Source organism: Phasianus colchicus, chromosome 3 (genome assembly GCF_987193195.1).
Source record: "Phasianus colchicus chromosome 3, bPhaCol1.hap1.1, whole genome shotgun sequence".
Classification (NCBI taxonomy): domain Eukaryota; kingdom Metazoa; phylum Chordata; class Aves; order Galliformes; family Phasianidae; genus Phasianus; species Phasianus colchicus.
In genome coordinates this window covers 85,776,792-85,797,231 of record NC_143438.1, presented here as the reverse complement: position 1 = coordinate 85,797,231, position 20,440 = coordinate 85,776,792, and the positions used below count along the sequence as shown (strand labels likewise).

General features: G+C 42.6%; 1 protein-coding gene across 16 annotated transcripts in view; it reads left to right on the top strand.

The window, feature by feature from the left end:
* The window catches only part of CYRIB (CYFIP related Rac1 interactor B), a 99,730-nt gene that overhangs the window by 20,163 nt on the left and 59,127 nt on the right, over positions 1-20,440 (top strand). For 2 of the 16 annotated variants that reach the window (XM_090137994.1, XM_090137999.1), the window contains exon 1: positions 6,147-6,207. The exons of 10 other annotated variants lie outside the window; for them this stretch is intronic. Coding sequence is in view for 1 of the 6 variants with exons in the window: in XM_031591227.2 (XP_031447087.1) it covers positions 5,791-6,207 (417 nt within the window). In the remaining 5 variants the exon portion in view is untranslated. Of the gene's footprint in view, positions 1-5,684; positions 6,208-6,248; positions 6,524-6,545; positions 10,595-20,440 lie in introns of those variants that run through there. 4 more of the 16 variants (XM_031591227.2, XM_090138000.1, XM_031591230.2 and 1 more) reach the window with 4 other exon arrangements.

Here is a 20,440-nt window from a genome sequence, read left to right as displayed (position 1 = left end):
GAACTTGACTGAGGGTCTGAAGTGAAGCACTGAGGGTTTCAAGTGAAGCACCTGGAACCCTCCATTGCACCTCAGTTCTGCAGCCTCTTCTTACTTGGTGAAGCGCTTAAATATTCTTAGCTGCCACCCAGAGTAAATAAGTGCAGTGGCGTTTGGGTGCCTTCAGAGAGAAGTGATAATCCAGCACTTGAAGAGGTTGTTGTTTTGCCACTGCACTGAGTCGAAGCAGGCTTTTGTTGAACAGATCACAAAAAGTCATTGCATTAGGTTATTCTTCACATCTGAGTGCCATAAGTTGGAAACTGCAGTCAGTGGCCATGTTGTTGACTTTAGTAATGCTGGATTGTCCCCATGGTTTGGCAGGCTTCTTGCTGTCCAGCTCACCAGTTTGCTAACAGAGTTTTTTTGCACTGCAGTTACTCAAAGTATGGAGCACAGTGCTATCCATAGGTTGGCTAGTGAAAAAAAAATATGTATTTCACAAAAGAAAAGGAAAAAAAGAGAAAAGCCTGAAAATCTCAGCATCTAATGCTGTGTTCTGCTCTGTTTTGTAACAGGTCTATTACTATAATTTCTCTTTCAATTTTCAGCAGAGATAAAATATAATTAAAATAGAAGCTGCAGTTCCTCTTTCTACCTTCCCTTATGCTTACTGGTCTGCAGTCTTCTTTCTAATGCAAGCTTAACACCTGCCATTTTCTTTTTATTCCTCTTTTTGCTTCCTTGTCTTATATGGGTAAGCTGCGAAAAGGCAATAAAATACAAAAACAAAAGAGCTTTATTTTGTAAAATCCCCATTATCTTTGATCACAGTCCAACACTGTACTCTCCTGCATCATTTGACTTAAAGGAGCTGTTCATTAATCGAATGTGTGTTACAGATCTTAGCTGAGGCATGCTGCACCAAGAGGCCGTGCTGATCATTTGCAGGGAGCAACTGCATCAACAGATGAGAAAGCTTGAAAATAAGCTCAGACTTTGTAGAGGCAGGAGAGTAGGTGACTCACATAGTTAGTCATGTGAAGTGACTGGGACACAGCACTGGGACACAGTCAGTTTTTGGCCAGAGAAGCTGTGGATACCCCATCCCTGGAGACACTCAAGGTCAGGGAGGATGGGGCTCTGAGCAACCTGCTCTAGCTGTAGGTGTCCCTGTTCAGTGCAGGGGAGTTGGACTAGCTGGCCTTTAAAGGTCCCATGGTTGTGTGATTCTAAGTGTCTCCAAGTTAATTGTAAAAAGACAGAACTGAAATGCATTGTTTCCCCACTTGCCACTTAAATATCAAAATGACCTTTGAGAGAAAAAAAGGACATTTTGATATTACAAGTGCTTGTCTCTATGCAAGTGTAAAACATTGTAATTGTTTGCTCTTACAGTATCTGGAAGCACTTCAGGCATTCTTGCAAGCACAGAATGATTTGACCTTGGCTTTTTGTTTTGTCTGTGCTGTTTTGAAATCTATGTTGATCATCCATATTTTGTTGCAATTGTTTATGTTTCTGAAGAGCTACATTTATATCAGAGAATTTCTGCTACCTACAATGAGAGCCCTTAAGGACACTGTAGTGTGAATGTGACTGCTTCTGCAATCCTTCATCTAAGGTGAAGAAATCTGGAAGGGGGAGGGCGGAACCTGATGTTAGCTTTATTTGATCTGAAAGGTGCTATGAACCACAGCAGTGTAACAAAGGATCTCTGCAAAGCTGCTGCTCTTTTCCAGTCTTGAAATGGTACTATAAGAAATCTTGTCTCTTTAGAAATTAAATATATGTGTACATATATCTGTATGGATATGAGATGCTTACCATTTTCATCTACAGAATGGTAAAGTTAGTACTGTTCCCCCACCATACAAACAATACTGTTGCCAATGGACAGTGCAGGCTGTTATCTCTGCTGAGTACAAATGAGAGAAGATGACTTCCTTTTTTACTTTGGACTTTCCCCCTAGGCTACCATTAAGCCTAAAGTAGCAGTTATTCTAACTGTGCATGGTACCCAAGGGCAGCTTTGCTTCTCTATTTTAATTTTTCTATGTAGCTGTCTATATCTAAAATAAATTCATCTTTTGTCACTGGTACATACACACACACACACACGTACTAGATGTGCATTTCCAGTAGTGCATTTGGAACTAAATAATCTTTGCTCTATGAGCCTGCTCTGACCTATTTTCTCTCCTAAGGGTCAGTTTACTTACCTGGCAACAATACTCCTACTAACAAAACAATCTTCATGCATTTGGGAGCATAAGAGCACTTTTGTTCTATTAACACTCCTAATTTTACAATATTGACTGGCAAATATCATCTCCTATTATTATTTTTTAATATTTATAGCAGTAATAACCTGGTAAAGTCATTTTCTATTCAGGAGCAATTAAGAAATTAAAAGCGAAGGCAGAACTAATAGAAAATTAGTGGGTTTTAAGTCATGCAACATTTTCCAGATTGTTCAGTAATTTTTATGCTTCAATTATGTGCAATGTGGATGTCTTATATGCAGCTGCTGTTAAATGCTTAGGTTCTGGGCACTCTTACTTGTACTCTTGAAAGGTGAGAGGTCTGACTCAAGATGAGGGGCTCAACTCAAAATCTGGGAGAGCCTTAAAGAGTAAATATTGCTATAAAACTGCTTATAGTAGCAGCAGAAGAGGATGTTTTTTCCCTTCCCCTCGCTCCCCAACACTCCATACCCCAGGCAGTGTATAATGTTATGAACATCAAAAATCGTTCATCCCTGAGGCTGACTGCATTGTTTCCTTAGCTCTGTATAACAGAACAAAGTTCCCTATGAGAGAGATGCATTAAACCTACAGATGATGCATCCAACATAAACTTGGAGCATGATTCTGCTTCCTTTGAATGCAGCTCAGTGGGACTTGGATCTCTCCTTGCCTGGCACACAGACTGCTGACTACAGAGACAGGAGAAAATGTGGTAGTGACCTGCTAGCATCTCAGGAAGGAGGCTGCATCCATCTCCTACAGTGCAGATTTTTTATCTGCTGATTGCAAAAAAATTATTCCTGCAGCAGAAGTGAAAGGTCACATCAAGCACTTCAGCCTAACCTATACAGATCAAACACAAGCAGAACTAGGACTTCTGGTCTTCTGCCAATCTGCTCATAAAATTCCGCTGTGAAAATCTTTCATATCTTCTTGGACATCTCACCTATTTGCTCAATCTGCACTAACCTGTAACAGCCCCCCAGGCTTCTCTGAGCACTTTCCCTGCTTAGGTGGAGGCAGCAGACAATTAGGAACACGGTTTATCAGCCCTGGCGTTGTCTGAACGCTATTTGAGAATGCAGTTTACAATGTAGTGAATTCTTTTGATTGCATCAGGCAGATTCTATCTAGAGCTAGACTGCACTCACAGCCTGCATCCTTTGCATCCCAGGAGGCTATTTTATCCATAATACTTTTTTTTTTTTTTAAGTTTATTAAAGCCATATTTCTTATCCTACCAAGTTATGAGAGAAACTGAGTTCAGTTTAAGTTAACATATATACAGCTATGAAAATGTAAAGAAGAAAAATACATTGTTGCATATTAATCTCTGAAGTCCTTTCCATTTTTCCTCTTTCTCAAAATGGGTTCGGGGAGGCTCAGCATTCACCATTATTTTACAGTTCTCAAACTGGGATCTGGCTTCAGAAGAGAAAGTAGCTGATGTGGTTAGGCTTTCAGGTGGCTCATGTGGCTCTCTTCACATTGATTCTGTGGGGTTTCAAGGAGAGCAAGCCACCTGTTTTGTCTTGGTTGTATCTGTGCATTCCTGCTGGCTGTCCTGCTCATTCTCAGAACTGCTCCTAGCACAGAGTATGTGGCAGCACCAAATTTTTAGAGGTGAGGCTTTGAAATCAGAAGTTGCTTTGTGTTCACTGAGGTGGTTATTTTGAATGGATCAGGTGAGCAATCTCACCAAATGTGAACTGAGCCTTTGGCTTCTTCAGCCATTCATAGTGAAGGTCAGATGAGATTTCATGGGAATGTTTTGAAAATAATTGCCTAGATTCCAGATAACTTTTTTCTTTCTCCACGTGTGTTTGTGTAATTCTCCTATAGAAGCAGGCCTAAAAATAGGATATTGATACTATACCCCTGCTTTTGCAAATTAGAAGTAAAGGTAATTTGGGATGTGCATCCTCTGCAGAGTAAGTGGTGGAGTCACCATCCCTGGAGGTGTTCAAGAAGTTTGGAGATGTGGCAGTGAGAGACATTGTTCAATGGGCAATATTGTGGTAGGTGGATGGTTGGACTAGATGATCCTAGAGGTCATTCCCAACCTTAATGATGTTCGGTGTTCAATGACACCACAACCTGAGTGGGTGTGCAAAAGGTGTAACTTCCAGAATTTGTTTTTTTTTAATGAAGATGTGTATGTGGAAATGAAATGTCCTTAAGTCAGTGAACAAAATGTCATTAAAGTACATTTTTGTATTCCTTAGCACAATTTGCATACCTTTTGATTTATGGGAGATGGAAAGCACAATATTGGCCGTTGGGTGCTCCTTCTGCAGGAGGGTCTGTCAGCTCAGAGCTCATCAGAGGATTTAACTTTAACTTTTTTACTTTGTTTATTTATTTATTTATGCTTACATCTTAAAACATGACCCACCTGGGAGAAGATATACGCATTACTTTAGTCAGCAACCCTGTTTTTTGCTAAGAAGGAGGTTTATGCTCTTTCCCATCAAAGTTTTGCCCACAGTGAATGTTTAAAACCCCTGAGTCAGGCCTTAGAAAATAAATAAGTAAGCCACACAGCTGACTTAAGGCATGATGCATGACTTGCTGGCTTTTTGTTTCAGGGTGTTAAGCCTTAACCCTTAGTCCAGGAAGGCCATTACCAGCAGAGGCTGTCCCTTCACACACGGGGACAAAGCCCTGGGCTGAGGTGCTTCCAGCTGAGATTTCATAGAATCATAGAATGGTTTGGTTTGGAAGAGACTTTTAAGATCATCTAGTTCCAACTCCCTGCTATAGGAAAGGACGCTTCCCTCTAGACCATGTTGCTCACAGCCCCATCCAGCCTGGCCTTGAATGCTTCCAGGGAGGGGGCATCCACAACCTCACTGTGAACATAATCTGTTCCAGAGTCTCGCCACCCTCACAATAAAGAATTTCTTCCTAATATCTAGTCTCAGTCTACCCTCTTCCAGTTTAAAACCATTTCCCCTCATCCTGTTGCTACCTGCCCTTACAAAAAGTCCCTCCCCAGCTTTCCTGTAGGCCCCTTCAGGTACCAGAAGGCTGTTACAAGGTCCCCTTGAAGCCTTTTCTTCTCCAGTCTGAAGAGACCCATCTCTCTCAGTCTGTTTTCATAGGGAAGATGCTCCAGCCCTCTGATCATCTTCACGGCTTTCCTCTGGACCTGCAGCAACAGCTCCATGTCCTTTTTGTGTTGGGTGTCCCAGGTCTGAATGCAGTACTCCAGGCGGGGTCTCACGAGAGCAGAGGAGCAGAATCACCTCCCTGGCCCTGCTGGTCACACTTCTCTTAATACAACCCAGGATACGGTTGGCCTTCTGGGTTGTGCTGCAGCTTTGGGTGAGCTCAGCGGTCCTCCTGCTTTTGCAGGCGCCTTACAGGATGGGACAGGATGATGGAGGGACAGGATAAATACATGTATATACACAGGTATGTTCCTTGTGCTTGCAGGAGGAGGCTTTGAGGCCTGGCAGAAGGCTCCTGGCTGGGATGCCCTGAACGCTCCTATAGGCTTCCCCCACGTTTGGTTCGGAGCCTGGAGAGCTGCATCGCAAGCTCGGGCGCCTCAAGGAAGATGGCTGTCCCCAGCACGGGCTGCCTCCCGGCGGCCCCTTTAAGGAGCGCGACCCGCAGCCGGCCGGCTCGCCCGCCCGCTTCTGTTTCGCTTCCCCCGCCCCTGCCTGAGACACTCGGAGTCAAAGCAGGTGCATGCGCAGTGTGCTGGCAGCCGGGCGCGCGTGCGCACTCACCTGCTGGCTGCCCCCCTCCCTCCGCGCTCCTCCCAGCCGGTACATCCGGGTCACCGCACGCCCGCCCGCACGGCCGGTCCCCTGTGGTGCTTTGCGGCTCGCCCCCTCCCCCTCCTCCCCCCTCCCCTCAGTGCGGGCGGCTCCGGCGCTGTCGCCATCCGCCCCTGCCCTGCGCGGGGTCCGGCCCGGCCCGGCCCAGGGAGGCGGCGGCTCCGGCTCCGTCCGCGTCGCCGGGCGGCTCGGTGAGTGCGGCGGCGTGCGGGGAGGGCGGGCCGGGCTCGCCGCAACCTCTCAGCCTCGGCGGCGCGACCCCCCTCGTACCGCACGTTCCCGCCGCGGCCCGCAGGGGACGGCGCTGCGTCCCATCTGTTGCTCCTCCGCAACTTCTCGCGGCTCTGCCCGCCCCGCCGCTCCCAGGAGCGGCCCCGAGGCGGCCGGCAAGGCGGGGAGCCCCGCGGCGGGGACGTGTGGGGGGACGTGCGCTGAGCGGGGCGGGTTTGTCGTGGGGACGGGGCGTCCCCGCTGCGGTACTGGGGCTGTCCGCCAGCGTTGGGTAAGGTGAGTCCGGCGCTTCGGAGGCGGTTGTCGTCTGTTCGTTAGGCGGCTGATAGAGTCACGCTGTAATTAGGTCTGAATTGTGATGTAGGAATGCTGGCGTGTGTAGCTCGGTTCTGTCTTGTTAGTTTGCAGTCTGGTGTAATAGCATCTTCTTGGGGTCTTAAAATACGACAGCCTTCTTCACAGACGTGTCCCGGATAAAGAAACGGGGATGCTGCTGGCTGTGAGGTTCGTGAGGAGCTTTCCTCTTTTCCTGTTCCATGGCATGCAGGTGGCAGTGTGGCAGCTCTTCAGGTGTGGTAGCAGCATCTCATCTCTTAAATCCCTCGTTCCGAATTTCTCGTGGTGTTAAGTAGAAGCATGGGTGTCACGTCAACGTGCGTGTTGATCCTTAACCAGCAAAACGTTGAGGCTAAGGTGGTGATCTGTCATCTTCCCTATTACCAGCTCTGCAAAGTTTGCTTTCTTCAAACTTCTTTGTTTTTTTTTCTTTTGCATAAACAGCTTTCTTTACTTGTGCTGGTTTCTTGGTGTTTATATGGTAAATGAGTGTTTTCTGTAGTAGGCTGTGGCAGGTGGGGGTGTTGGACAGGAGAGATCGAGCCACTCAACTGAGGTTACTGCTGTCAGAGTTGGAACCTGCACCAACGTGTCAGTTGCAGCCTGACGTACATTGTTACAGTGAGACACATCCCTGGGCTTCAGAAAACATCTTGAGCTCTGTGTTGAAGGGTAATGGTAAAAAGCTAAATGACGTGAATGAAACACTGCTCTTCTGAGGAATAGGAATGGGTTTTGTTTGACATACAGAGAGCGCTGCACTATTGAAACAGAAGCTTTTAGTGGAAGCGTAGATAGCATTTTATTGAAGTCAAGCTGTGAGGTTTCTTCTTGCATACATTAGCTGTCAGAGAATAGGGACAGTGGAAAGAAACAATCCCAGAATCAGTTCTAAAATACCTCTGTCATGAAGCATTGCCATTGTATGAAAGTGAGGAACGAATCTGAGCCTTTCTGTTACATAACTCCCATTTGGCATCAGGTGCTCTAGATTTTCCTTGTTGTTTGCAGTTTAGCTGAGGCCACCTGAGGTGAGTGATTATTGAAAGATTCTTCTGAAATCATCCACCTCCTCACATGAAGCCTTTCCTGCTGCAGAAGCCTGGCTGTCTCTTGAAATACAGTGTTAGCTGGCTCTTTTCTTGCAGAGGTAACTGTTCTGTTCTAACTCTTTCCTAGAGCTTTGCATCATCTTTGTAACATCTGCATATAAGAAAAAAGTATTATACCTTGTGCAGTGGTAGCTAGTATACATCTTAGCAGAAGTATTAATTTGTAATGAATTGAATACAATATTTAGCACAAATAGTTCAGGGAAAGGTATGTGGAGAGGTTCAGTAGAAGTCTGGAGACGGACACCTTGACACTCGTTGAAGAGACAGAAGGGTGGGGAGTATTTTTGTTGCTAAGCATTGTATTATTGAATGATACAGTAATAGAGGTCTGTCATCTGGAAAGCAGTATGTAGGAGGGCCACTTCAGGTTTCTGTACCTTCTTAGGCGTAGTAAATGTCGGCTTTTTCCCCTCTGTGCTGTATCTAGGAGAATACAAATATGCAGGCAGCCTGCAGCACTGTTGTGTTGTTGCCCCCCAACTGGGGGCATGGATGGGAACGATCATAAAGGAGAGGTAAAAGTTACATGCAGGAAGTCAGATTTGTTTTTTAGCAGTCATTGAGTACTTGTTGTTGCTTCTTAAGAAATAGTTCTAACGTAAGTCAGGGTTATCACCTTTGCCTGCTCTTCTGAAAGCTTGCTCTCTTTAAATTGCAGCAGGAGTTGTATTTGTTAATGTGGGCAGGCTTAAGTTGAAGAGCACGGCTCCTGACTCTTAAAGCTCATGTTAACCACCCTGAAGTATATTACAAATAAATACAAGACATAAAAGAAATAATGAAAATACATCTTCAAAGCCAAATATTTTGAGTGTTGTCAAATTGCATCTTCTGGAGTATTAGTTGTTAAGAAAACATCCTGCAGGTGAGGTATGAAGCCCAAGTGAATGCAAGTGCTGAATCCACGTAGGGCTTGAGTGTCAGCATTGTGTTCTTGTGGTTAGCACTGGGATGCAGAGGTGAGGAATCTTTTTCTGTTGTGGTCCTCCCAGGTCTATCAGAATGGCTTCATGGGGGATGACAATAAGGGGATGATGCAAGGAGTTAAACACTGGCACTTAATAGCCCTGGCACCTGGAAGTGGTGAATCAGGCAGGCAGGGTAAGATTAATTTCAAAGCATTTTCCAGCTGTAAGCAATGACCAGTTGTCTGTACCTTTTGACATCTTTTCAACACCCATTCATTTGCATGTATCAAGAGCACTTGTGCAAAAGGACCATTGACTTAACCTTTATAAGTCTTCCTTTAATATTAATCTGTAAAGAAAGAGTATTTGTGAACTTTCCTTGTCATTGGATAATTTAATGCCTTAATACAAGTCTACTTTTCACGTGCACAAAGACAGTGGCTTGTTTGATTGCTGTTGATTTCAGGGTCTTCTATAAATCCACCTCAGTTTCTCTTCTGTGGTTCAGGAATGTTCTCTTGAGTGCCACAAGCTGGCTGTTGCAGCTGGCAGAATGTTTCAAACTGTCTGAAATTTGCTGAGAGTAACAGGCTGTCTTCTATAGGTAGTGTTTCACATTTGCTGTTCCGCTGCCTATTGGAGGTAGAAGTACAGCAATTATATAAACAGCAGAGCTTAGCAGAAACCACCAACAAACGATGAATAGCTTTAGAATTGACGAGGTAAAGCTGGAAGTATTTTTAGTTACAGCACTTTCTCCTGTGTTCCCCATCTCCTGTGGTTTTAATTGCATTCTTCTTTTTAGAATGAGCATTTTGTCTCCTCTGTCATGTGGAAGCCTGATGTGCAGAGAATACCTTCACTGTGGAGACAGTGAAACCAGTTGCAGGCAGAGCAATTGAAAGGTGAAAGTAAAATGGTGTGTTCTGCCTTTTGCTCCTGATGACTTGAGTCTCAGCGTAGTTCAGAGACGGTCATAGATAAGAGGTAAAAGCTGACAGTGTCCTTCCAACCTTTGTTGTTTGCTTATGCTGTCAGCTTTGTTTGCTGTTGCTACCGACTATATCGTATGGTCTTAGTTAAACGCTTAATGGCTTTTTATCTTCAGTTAACTCTAGAAGTGTAAAGGCTGGTCATGAAGTTATGATTTCTAAAATGAGCTGAGGTGCCAGGCTTCTTTTTTAATGTTCTGTAACTTATTTGTGTTTTGGGAAGTGTTTTTGTCTACCTGATTTACTCCAACCTAAATTCTAATACTACATATGGGGAATACTGTGTGACTGACCAAAGTCATTGTTTTTTCAGCTCCACAGAATCGTTATGGATCTATAGGAAAAATCAGACTGAACATCTCTGAAATAAGTACGAACTCCAAGTGTATAAAAACTGATTTCCTCTAACAATGTTTCTATAGGAGGCACTTTTTCTCATGTTTTAGTAAAGTGTGCTATGGTTTGTGATCTTATTTACTAAGTTTTTTGATGCTTTGGCTTATAGATCTCAGCACTTGGGATTCCCAGGTGATCTCAATGCAAATAGTAATTGGGTCTGGGACAGCTTAGCTTGATTGAGTGCATTCAGTTTGGTGTGGCTGTACTTACTAAAATAGCCTGCCTTGCAAAACAGGCCTTCTGTCTGCCACCCACACCAAACCCTAAAGCCTCATCTTGTGGGAGTTAATACGTTGGTCTGGAAGGCTGATTCTCATCAACATATGCTCCACCTGAATTGGTGACCACTAGGCAAAAGAAGTTCTGTACCAACAATCAGTTTATGTATGAGGAAGTGGGGCAGGAGGCTGTCCTAGATACATCCTTAAAAGCCCTTTTTACATCCGCCTGCGTACTTAACCATTCTCTGGTAGCACGAAGCTGCTCTGTGAGCGAGTTCTGTTTAACTGGAGCAGTTCAAAAGCCTCTTAAATTCAACCAGGAGGCAATGCTGGTTCTCCTTCAGTACTTGATGATTAAATTAAATGGAGTGTTAGGGTGAGTAACTTCTTCTGGTGTGCTATACAGGGTAATAGATGAGTTCCTAAGAACCCGAGTTGTAAATTAGCTGACTGGTAAGCCCTGTTTCTGTGACAAGTGGGTCTAGCGGTTGTGTAACTTCAGAAGTCAGATGTAATTGAGTGTGTTCCAGTCAGGTGTGGCACTGGGAGACTACTGGTTCTCTTTATTTGGATTTATAGGACTCCAGAGGGTAACATCCTCACGCACACGGAACTCTTTGTCTTTGTGCTGGACAGCAAGGTGCTTGCTTCTGCTTATGTATAACATTAATCTTTTTAGTGCAAAAAGTGTAGTTTCCTGAATTCTAGGCTGTCTGTTCAAAGGCACTGATAGATTGAAATCAACTTAGAATAATGACTAAAATATATTCGTAGATCTATTTCTTAAGAGCAAAGCAAACCTCCCTCCCTGTTTACAGTCTGCCTGAGAGGTTTTGCTCTCAGAGTTTGTTGGGGGCAAGAGCTTGAAAAGCCAGTTCATTTCTTTTTTGTTACATTTGCACCTTTAATGTGCTGAGGCACATGGTTATTTGAAACTGTTCCTTCTTAATGTGGAAGTGAAATGTATAACCACCAGACTTTACCAAGCTTTGTCTTGAAGGTAAAACTGCTGACCTTTTATATAAGTGAGGATCATATGGACAAGACAGAGCATCGTATGGGGACTGACAATGAACAGTATTTAATTGATTTAGTATTTAGATTTCCTGTTTGTGTTTTGTGAGAAGATGTTTGGCAGTCAAACATCCAATTGAATTGTAATAGTAGTTTTTTAGTTTATTACACTGAGTGCTTCTTGTGCTCACATGCAGCTGGCTAAAATTGTTCTCTTGTGAGTGCTGCAGCAGTACTTCACGTGCTTTAGCAGGGCTTACCTTTGCACCTCAGTTCAGAGCTGAGTTCATTTCTTAGCAGCAGTAACAGCATGACGTGACCTAGCTGGTATCTCCTAGCTTGAAGTTTAGAGGAGATGTTCCAGCGGCTTTCAAGCATCCAAACAAATCCAAAGTTGTTTTCTTTTCAAAAATCTGTTTTTAGCAACATTCAAACTTGTCTGGGAGAATCTTCTAGTACTATCTTAATAAGCATGGAGTTGTGTCCCAGGAGGTTGTTGTTGCAGGTGAGACTGGCAGTAGCATCTAGGAAACGGCAGCATAGTATGCTATTGATTAAGACATTGAGCAAATACTGTTATATATTGATGTTAATATTGTGTCAGGTGTTCAAAAGAATTTCAATCAAAGTACTTCAGTAGCTGCCAAAAGTGAGACTTGGGAACAGATGTTCTAACTGTATTCTTGACATTTTTTGACAGCTCTTCAAACAGCTCTGGTGTGCCTGAGCTCTGCAGTAGGGTGTTTTTGCAGGGTTTGTGCCTCCTGCTTTGCTCCTCTTTCCTTTCCGAGTGCAGAATATGCCTTGTTTTGACCCCATTACAGTCCTATGAAAACTCATTTCTAAGAAACATTCATCCAGTCAGGCAGTATGGGGAAAGAAAAGATCTGGGATGGAGATGATGTCTGAGGTGAGGAGCAGTGGCAGTCAGATAGGAGGAGGAGCAGCTCATTTTTGAGTTGAAAGTAGGAAAAAAAAATGAGAACTGGAGTCTGAGTTGGGGACAACTTGTTCAAAAGCTAGTGGAGAGAAAGCTGGGAGCTTGTGGGCTGTGTGAAGGCTCACAGTATGGTATTGATTGAGGGAATGTGTAGGAATTATGATGTTAATCTGTCAGCAGGTTGGGGTCATCAGGGGAAATGGGAAATTGCTGGACAAAGAAAATATGAGAAGAATTGACAGGAGAAGCAAAAGGGATTTGGGTCTCTTGGATGAGGATATCTTGGAAGAAAAATGAGAATCAGAAAACTTGTGGAGATTGGACAACAGTTAAATAAAACATCTGAGTCTTCTACCATTTGTAGATGACATATCTTTGCCAGTTCAACCTGATATGTGGTGAAGTGATAGAAACCAGTGCAGTGAGCAGATGGTTCTGATTCCATTCATGTGGCACTTAGCTACAAGGACAAACTGACTGGACTCATCTCCTAGTTAGGGCTATATACCTGTGGTTTTTTTCTTCTATGATCTTGGGAACAGAGCACTCAGAAGGCAGCCTTGAATACACAACTATTGCTTTGGTTAGGAACCCTGCTTTATCCCAGGGCAAAGTGTCCAGTGCTTGTTTTGCTCTGTCCTTCAGTACCTTGCCATATTTTCTTGAAATCTTGCTTCAGAAATTAATGAGTTTTCTCTTGGATTATATTGGTCCTGTACTGTTTTCTGTACAGTTATTTGTTACCGGAACGGTCTGGTGAGATGAGGAAGTGGTTTGCTTCCTATTTCACACATGAGCAAAGGCACGAAGAAGAGAAGTTCAGATAGTTCTGCATGCGTGGCTAGAAATGACTGGAACCCCAACCCTTTTAGAATAGTTTGTTTTACGGTCACATCCCTATCAGAAGTGCTGCTGTTTTCTTGCTGTGGTTCCATTTTGAGACTTTTTTTTTGTATCTTTGGAGTTACACTGTAACTGAATTGGAGAATGCAGCAGTGAGCAGAGTCTTCCAGCAAGCAGAACATGGTTGTTTCGTTTTGCTAGAAAGGCAAACTTCTATTTCTAGAATTTTTTCCTCATGTAAATATTTGCTTGCTCAGAGAAATGAGGAAGGATTAATTCTGGCATTGTGTGACTCTCAAGAACTCATACTCTGGTATTAGGAACTCCCACAAGCCTTTGATATTGATGCAGATAATGGTGTTTCCTGCATTCCTGAGCTGTACTGTAGTCACGCAGCTTTAGGGCCAAACTTGAAGGGTCAAACTTTCAGGTGCTCTAAAAACATCCATGTTAGTATTCAGATGGTATGGCAAAGTCATGGTGGTAGTGCAGCTTTATTAGCAGAATTTGGGGTAACCAATTCCTTTCTCTTCTGTTTGGTGAAGGAAGGAGGGATGAGCTTGTTTTTATTTTTCAGTGGAGGCTCTGTTTGAGTCTTCCATGTTGCTCTGTTTAACTGTTCAGTTAGATAGGCGGCCTTGCTGGATGTAGTCACTGGAAGGGAGGAGCTGTGAGCACTTTCTGTTTTGTAGAGCCCTGTGGCTTCTCACGTTTCTCTTAGAAGAACCATATCTGTTTATTCTGTCACTGGAAGGAAGGGTAAAACGCCTTTGCTATTCTTTTTTGGATCCTCCTACTAATTCATCATCCAGTTTTGCCTGGGGAGTTTCTGCTTAAGATAAGTCCTGTGAATGCAGCTTATTCTGGTTAGAAAGCTGCGTAGTATTTTAAAGAAAGGAAAATAAGTTTACTCCTGGGTAAAGAAAAGAACAGCAGCCTCTGCTGATGGAGCTGTGGTTTTTTTTGCCTTTTCTTGCCAGGCCTACTGTGTTGGCTTCTGTTCAGTTAGTGTTTGGCTGATCAGCTCTGCAGCTAGCAGGGCTAGGAACGCTTTGGTTGTAGGTTTCTCTTGAAGGCTTTGCATTCACTGACAACAAATACCTTGAGTCTTTAAAGTAGAAATTTCTGTGCCCTGTTAGGGAGGAAAAGATCACAGGAATAGTTTGGATCAGAAATCTCAGACGGTACTTCGGGTTTTTCTAGAAGCACAGCTGGCTGCTGGTGTGATACTGGCTATGTGACAAACAAATTGAGGGACTTTCATGTTGAATAGTAATGTTTATGTTTGTAAAGGGCACAGAAACAAGAATTTTAAACAATCAGAGCCTTGGGTGCTGTTTTCTGGCCTTACCCAGGCTTTCTGTGTACTGAGTTCTGTGATCTGTCAGCTCTACCCACCTTCATTCTTGTGGGTGGATTTATGCAGTTTAAGTATCTTCAGTTTAAGTAAGAGCTGTAGTGACACTTGCTAAAGGAACATGAAGTGCAACATGCTGAAGCACAGCTACGTGTGGGTGAGTCAGGCATGAGCTGGGAGTAGCAGCCCTAAAAAAGAAGAGGAAGTACAGTCATTATAAAACTTCATTTAAAAAAAGACAAACAAACAAACCCCAGCAGCCTTCCGTCAAAAGAGGATAGGAATGCAATAAACTAATACACTTGGTATCTTATAGTTACTCTCTGTATTTAGAGTATATGTAAGTATGTGTGTGTATATACATGTCAGATATGCACTCATCTGCTAGCATATGTGTCTGCATACTGTTAAGTATAGCTAGCTATATCACAGAATCATAGAATGGCCTTGGTTGAAAAGGACCACAATGATCACCTGGTTTCAACTCCCCGGCTATGCACAGGGTCGCCAACCACCAGACCAGGCTGCCCAGAGCCACATCCAGCCTGGCCTTGAATGCCTCCAGGGATGGGGCATCCACAACCTCCTTGGGCAACCTGTTCCAGTGCATCACCACCCTCTGAGTGAAAAACTTCCTCCTAATATCTAAACCTCCCCTGTCTCAGTTTAAAACTGTTTCCCCTTGTCCTGTCACTATCCACTGTTGTAAACACACACAACTTCTCCTGTTTATATGCTCCCTTCAAATATTGGAAGGCCTTAATGAGGTCTCCCAGGAGCCTTCCCTTCTCCAAGCTAAACAATCCCTCAATCTTTCCTCATAGGAGAGGTGCTCCAACCCTCTGATCATCTTAGTGGCCCTCTGCTGGACCTGTTCCAAGTGTTCCATGCCCCAGGCCTGGATGCAATATTCCACATGGGGCCTCACAAGAGCCGAGTAGAGGGGGACAGGTACTCCAGTAGGGCACTTTGGAGCCCAGACAAACTTAAGCTGATGTAGAACCACAAGTAGTTTTAGAAAACTAGTATTTTAATTGCTGGACAAAATACTGAAGTGATTTTCAGGCCTCTGTTCTGCTGTGCCACTGATGTAAGCTTTGCTTATGCTCTTGTTCCATCTGTTGGGGGCAGGTCCTTTTTGCCAGGGAACAAGTGTGTGTGCACTTATCAGAGCACGCTGTGTGTTGCTGACAGTTGTCAGGAAATAAAATACCCTGACTGCAATAAAGTGCAGTTTTCACAATGTGTCAGTTTTACGCCATTGCCACGATGATTCAATGCTGCTTAATTTTGTCTTGTTGTTGTATATGTAATAGATTCGGAATAACAACTGAAAATCACTTCCTACCTTCAAGTAATTTGTAGTTCATTTCCACAACTGTAAAGCTTTAACTTGCTTAAAGAGCATCATCTTCGGTCCTAATACTGAAGCCAAATGGTTTCCTTAAAATGAAAAGCACAGTTGTTGTGCTTAGAATTGGTCTGGTTCCTGGCTTTAAATCAGAGCTTTGGAAAAGCAAACAGCAAACAAAAAAACAACTGAAGATATTTGCTTTAGTCCTGGTAAAATGCTGCTCTTGGCAAATGACATCACTTCATTTTTGTCACGTGTAAATTAGGAGGAACTTTGTGCAACAATGGAGGTACTTTTAATTACAATTTTTTTCTTATGATTTCTGTTTTGTGGTGATTCTTAAGTATATCTTTTTTTCTGAGGACAGCTTTCAGTGTTAATGAGAGCTACTGTTTTTGTTCATCTTTGGAAGTTCAGAGGAAAAAAATGAAGATAATGAATACAATCCTTGTTAGATGACTGAATAGTCATCTTATTTAACATAGTGTTTTATAAATGACCTATTTCTTCTAAAATACTTTGGACACTCTTGTGTTGGTTTTTGTTTGATTTAAAGCTGCTTTAGTTGAGGCATTCCTTTTTTTCCCCGTTTCCTTAGAAGGTCTCAGAGCTCTGCTTTCTACACTTCATCTGCTGCCCTTCACTGAAGGAGAGCACCTAATAAAAGTGTTTTTTATTTCATCAGCCGGCTATGTGTGTAACATCATCTCTTCATTACTACTGTCAGCTGTGCTGAGCTCCATAAGTTGCTGAGACTGCTGTTACAGGATGGGCTTATAATGGAAACTTGAAGTCTGTGCTGCTTGTAGGCAGTGAAATAGAAGTAACTGGAAGGTAGGCTTCATGCTCTTGTCTCATGTCTGGTCGGGTAGTTTCATTCTTATTGCTCTGTCCTTTCTAATCCTCTTTTATTGGACATTTATTTAGAACGTTCTTCTTGCTCGTACCTCAGGAAATGTCTGTCATAGGGAACATTCTTTGTGTTTTCCTTTTGACCCACCACACTTTTCTCTGCTTTGTTCTCCTCTTTATATTCTTAGCAACAAAATGGTTGGAGTAGCTGCTATTTGCAGTAACTAATTTGGTAGTGTGATAAGCCTGCTTGTTATCCAGGCACTTCCTTCATTGAGCATTGTTAATGCTTTTAATCATCTCACTAGAACTGAGACTAGAACTGCCTGAAAAAGGAAATAGTTTGAATTGAGCTCAATAGTTTCAATTGAGTTGAACAGTTTAAACCTTTCTGTTCTGATTTTATTTCTGCCACCTTCTGACCACACAGGTTTGGAGATAAAAGCATATTCATATTGGGGTCTGCTTTTCAGCTCCTCACACGGGACAGGTCAGGTCAGAAGGCCAGACTGGTTCTGTTATAACTGTGTGTGTTGAACTGGGGGTGTTTTTTTTCCTTTTCGCTGTGGTTCTCAGGGTTTCTCAGTACTTGTAATTGGGGCAGACTGTGCCTGCAGGAGTCTAGTTTTCTGACAATTACTCTTTTTGGGTCTGAGTAGGTTTTACGATAAAGAACTGAGCCTTTATTTATTCGTCTCTGAATTGCAACAAGCACTGCTCTTATCCATTCCAAAGCAGTGCTTCCTGGGGGGGAAAAAAAAGAATTTTCTAATTTTTACTTTTTCAGTGAAACTGATTTTCAAGGTCAAGAACTCAAACTTTTCTAATGGCAGGAGAAGCAAAGTCAGTATCCTATTTTTTCATTAACTAGGATAGGTAGTGTTTATCACAGGCTGTAGGTAATACTTGTTGAAAGATGCAGATCATTTGTTATCTCCTGATCATAATGACAAAGTTCTGAGTTACATCAGAGCTACGTTCTGAAAACATGGTTGGGCTGAGTGTTTAGATGGCTTTTTTTTATATACCCGTGTTCTGTAGGTTAATTATGGAGAGAGAACTTTGAGGAAGTTTCTCTCTAACACAGCAGCCGTGTCCTCAGTACAGGAAACTGAGTGACTGCTTCCTCCTTCACTGCAGCACCTGCTCCAAATAATTGACCATGTACCTTGCAAAGTGGCATTGATTTAGTCTTTAAATAGAAATAGTGTGGTCATTGTTTTAAATATGCTGCATTGTTGTTTAATAACTTCAGAAAAATAAATTTGGAAAACAATTCTGAAAGTTGCAGCCCCAGAACTGTTTCATGCTTAATGAGCCGTGCACCAATTACAGTTGATTGACATGTATCAATTTGATCTAAATCTGTGTGCAGTTTGCAGAAAAGCAGAGTACATCCCAAGACAGAAGTGGTTCATCAGAGCAGGAAGGATGGAAATGCCTTGTCTGTTTGCCTGGTAATGGGATCAGCTCTTCATTTATAAGAAAGTTATTAATTTGTGTGTCTCGTTGCCCATACGTTGACTTTTTGGAAGGTGAATTCCAAAGGCTGAATTGTTCTGATCATGCAGGTAGGCAATTTGGATGATTTCAAGAGATCTGTCCATTCTGGTATGATGAAATGAACAATAACAGTATATTACATAAATAAAGGTAGCTGTCAAAGGTGTAAACTTGGTTGTTTTCACTTAATACTTTTGCTTGTTCCAGTTCATGTGCCAGTTACCCTGCTCTAAATTGACTAGGAAAACTGGTTCAAATGGCAAACAAGGGGACTCAACTCATGTTAACCCAGATGTGTTTGTGTTGGTGCAGTGGAGGAAAGAAGACAGTGTTTCTTCTGCTGGCAGTCACAGCCTAAAGTAAACAGGGTAAAAGCTTTAGTTTGTCTGAAGCTTTAGAGGGACCAAAGGAAACAAATATACCTTGCAACTTTATACTGGAAATGCTCTTTAGAAAGGCATTCTGTTGCAATAGTAGAACTTCCTACTTTCTCCCATATGTGATGTTTGGTTTTTAACAAAGTAATTACAAGGAATTGGTTTGCGCTAATTCACTCCTAATAAATGTTAAAGCCTTTCATTTATCTCTAAAATCCTTTGGCAGGCTTTGCTTCTGACAGACAAAAAGGTGTGCAGTCCTCCTGTCTGTGTCATTGTGGAAAATGAGCCATGGGATTGAACTGTGGCCTGTGTCAGTGCTGTGCTCTCTTGAATGTGGGGCTTTTCCATTAAAGATATTTTTTTCTTTCAACATGGTTTGTTAGCTTTCTAAAAGGAGACCTAAGGATGTGACTCAACTTTACTGAAGGAAGGAAACATGAGATGTAGCTGTTCTCCTGTTCTGAGCTTATAGCAGACCTTTGCAGAGGGCTCAGTACTGTTGCTAAAAAATGTAAAACTGCTCATGGGAAATAAGAACGTCCACACATCTATGCTTTCCTTGTTTTTATAAAAAGAAGACGTAGCCATGCAGGTAAAATAAAAAGTATCCCCCCACTTTATTCAAGTCATTTGAATCTGTAGGAGTATGAAAGCCTGTTTTCCCCCCCCCCCCAACGCCCTTCACTCCACACATACACACACCCCACAGAGTTCCATGAACCCTACTTACTGTCAGATAAGAGTTGGAGATGGCTGATCCAGTACAGCTGACGTGTCAGCAAGCAGGTAAGCTGTGGACAGGGGAACAGCAATAGCATTAGCTCTGCTCCTTTCTGGAGTCCTAAATCATTTTCATTTGCAGGTCTGAATGCAGTGGATGGTGTTCTGAAGTGCAGCTTTACAATAAAGAAAAATAACCAGTAAAACCCCAAATAATCAAAAGGCCCAACACCCTTTGGCTTTGGAGCATTAGCTCTTCCCACTCCTTGGGCAAGGTGTGAAGTGGATTTTCATGCATAGCATACAGATGCCAATAAAACATGGCTCTGCTAGCTGTACCAACAAAATCTTGCTGACCATTGACCAATCTCTAAGCTACCTTTAACAATTCTATATGAAATTGTCTGTTGAAAGCAGGATTTTATTTGTTTTTAAGGCATGACTGGAAGCTCCTCTGAGCCATGCAAACAGTCGTCTTAGCATTCAGTACAGCTGAGGAAAGTGGAAATGCCCAATATTTTAGTGTGCAAGCAAAGTTATGATAAGATTGAATGGCTGATACGGGACTTCAACCTTTGAGCTTATTCTTCATCTGTTTTGGTGCTTGGCAAGTTTATTCTTTAAGGAACAGACAAAGTGAGGCCTTAGAAAGCACAGATGGGAAGGGAATAGGTGGCAGAAGAGGGGCTTCACTAAAAGCACACTACTGTACCATCATCATCTTTTTCTGTTTGTTTGTAGAGAAACTGCATGCTGTTCAGAAAATGGCTGACCTATTTTCTTGGTTGGTGAATTAGTATATGTGACTGCTTTCAATAAAATGTATTCATAGACCAAGCTGATGTTGAAAACTTTAGAATCTTGAAACATAAGAGGTAGGATACTAACCTACTTTAGGCTTAGGTTTCAAGGCAGTTGAGAGGTAATGTAATAAAAGTATAGAAAATAAATAACATGGCCTAAGCTACTGGGAAATGAATAGCTCTTCGTGAATGTGAAGTTGACATCCAGTTTCCAGGCAGTAGGTTTAAAATAAATTAAATCACAATTCTAAGCTAGTTACTGTGTGGAAAAAAACTTTGGCACTTTCTATCAGTTTTGGTTGAAGAGTCTGAAGATGTTTTTAGCTATTCAAGATGCGGATATGAACTTCTGGTTCAAAAAGTCTTTTAACTACCTCTGAAAGAGCACCAGGCATCTGTTGTTAAATACCTGCTGTTGGGCTAGGTGGACATTTGGTGTGAATCATTTTGGCTGCT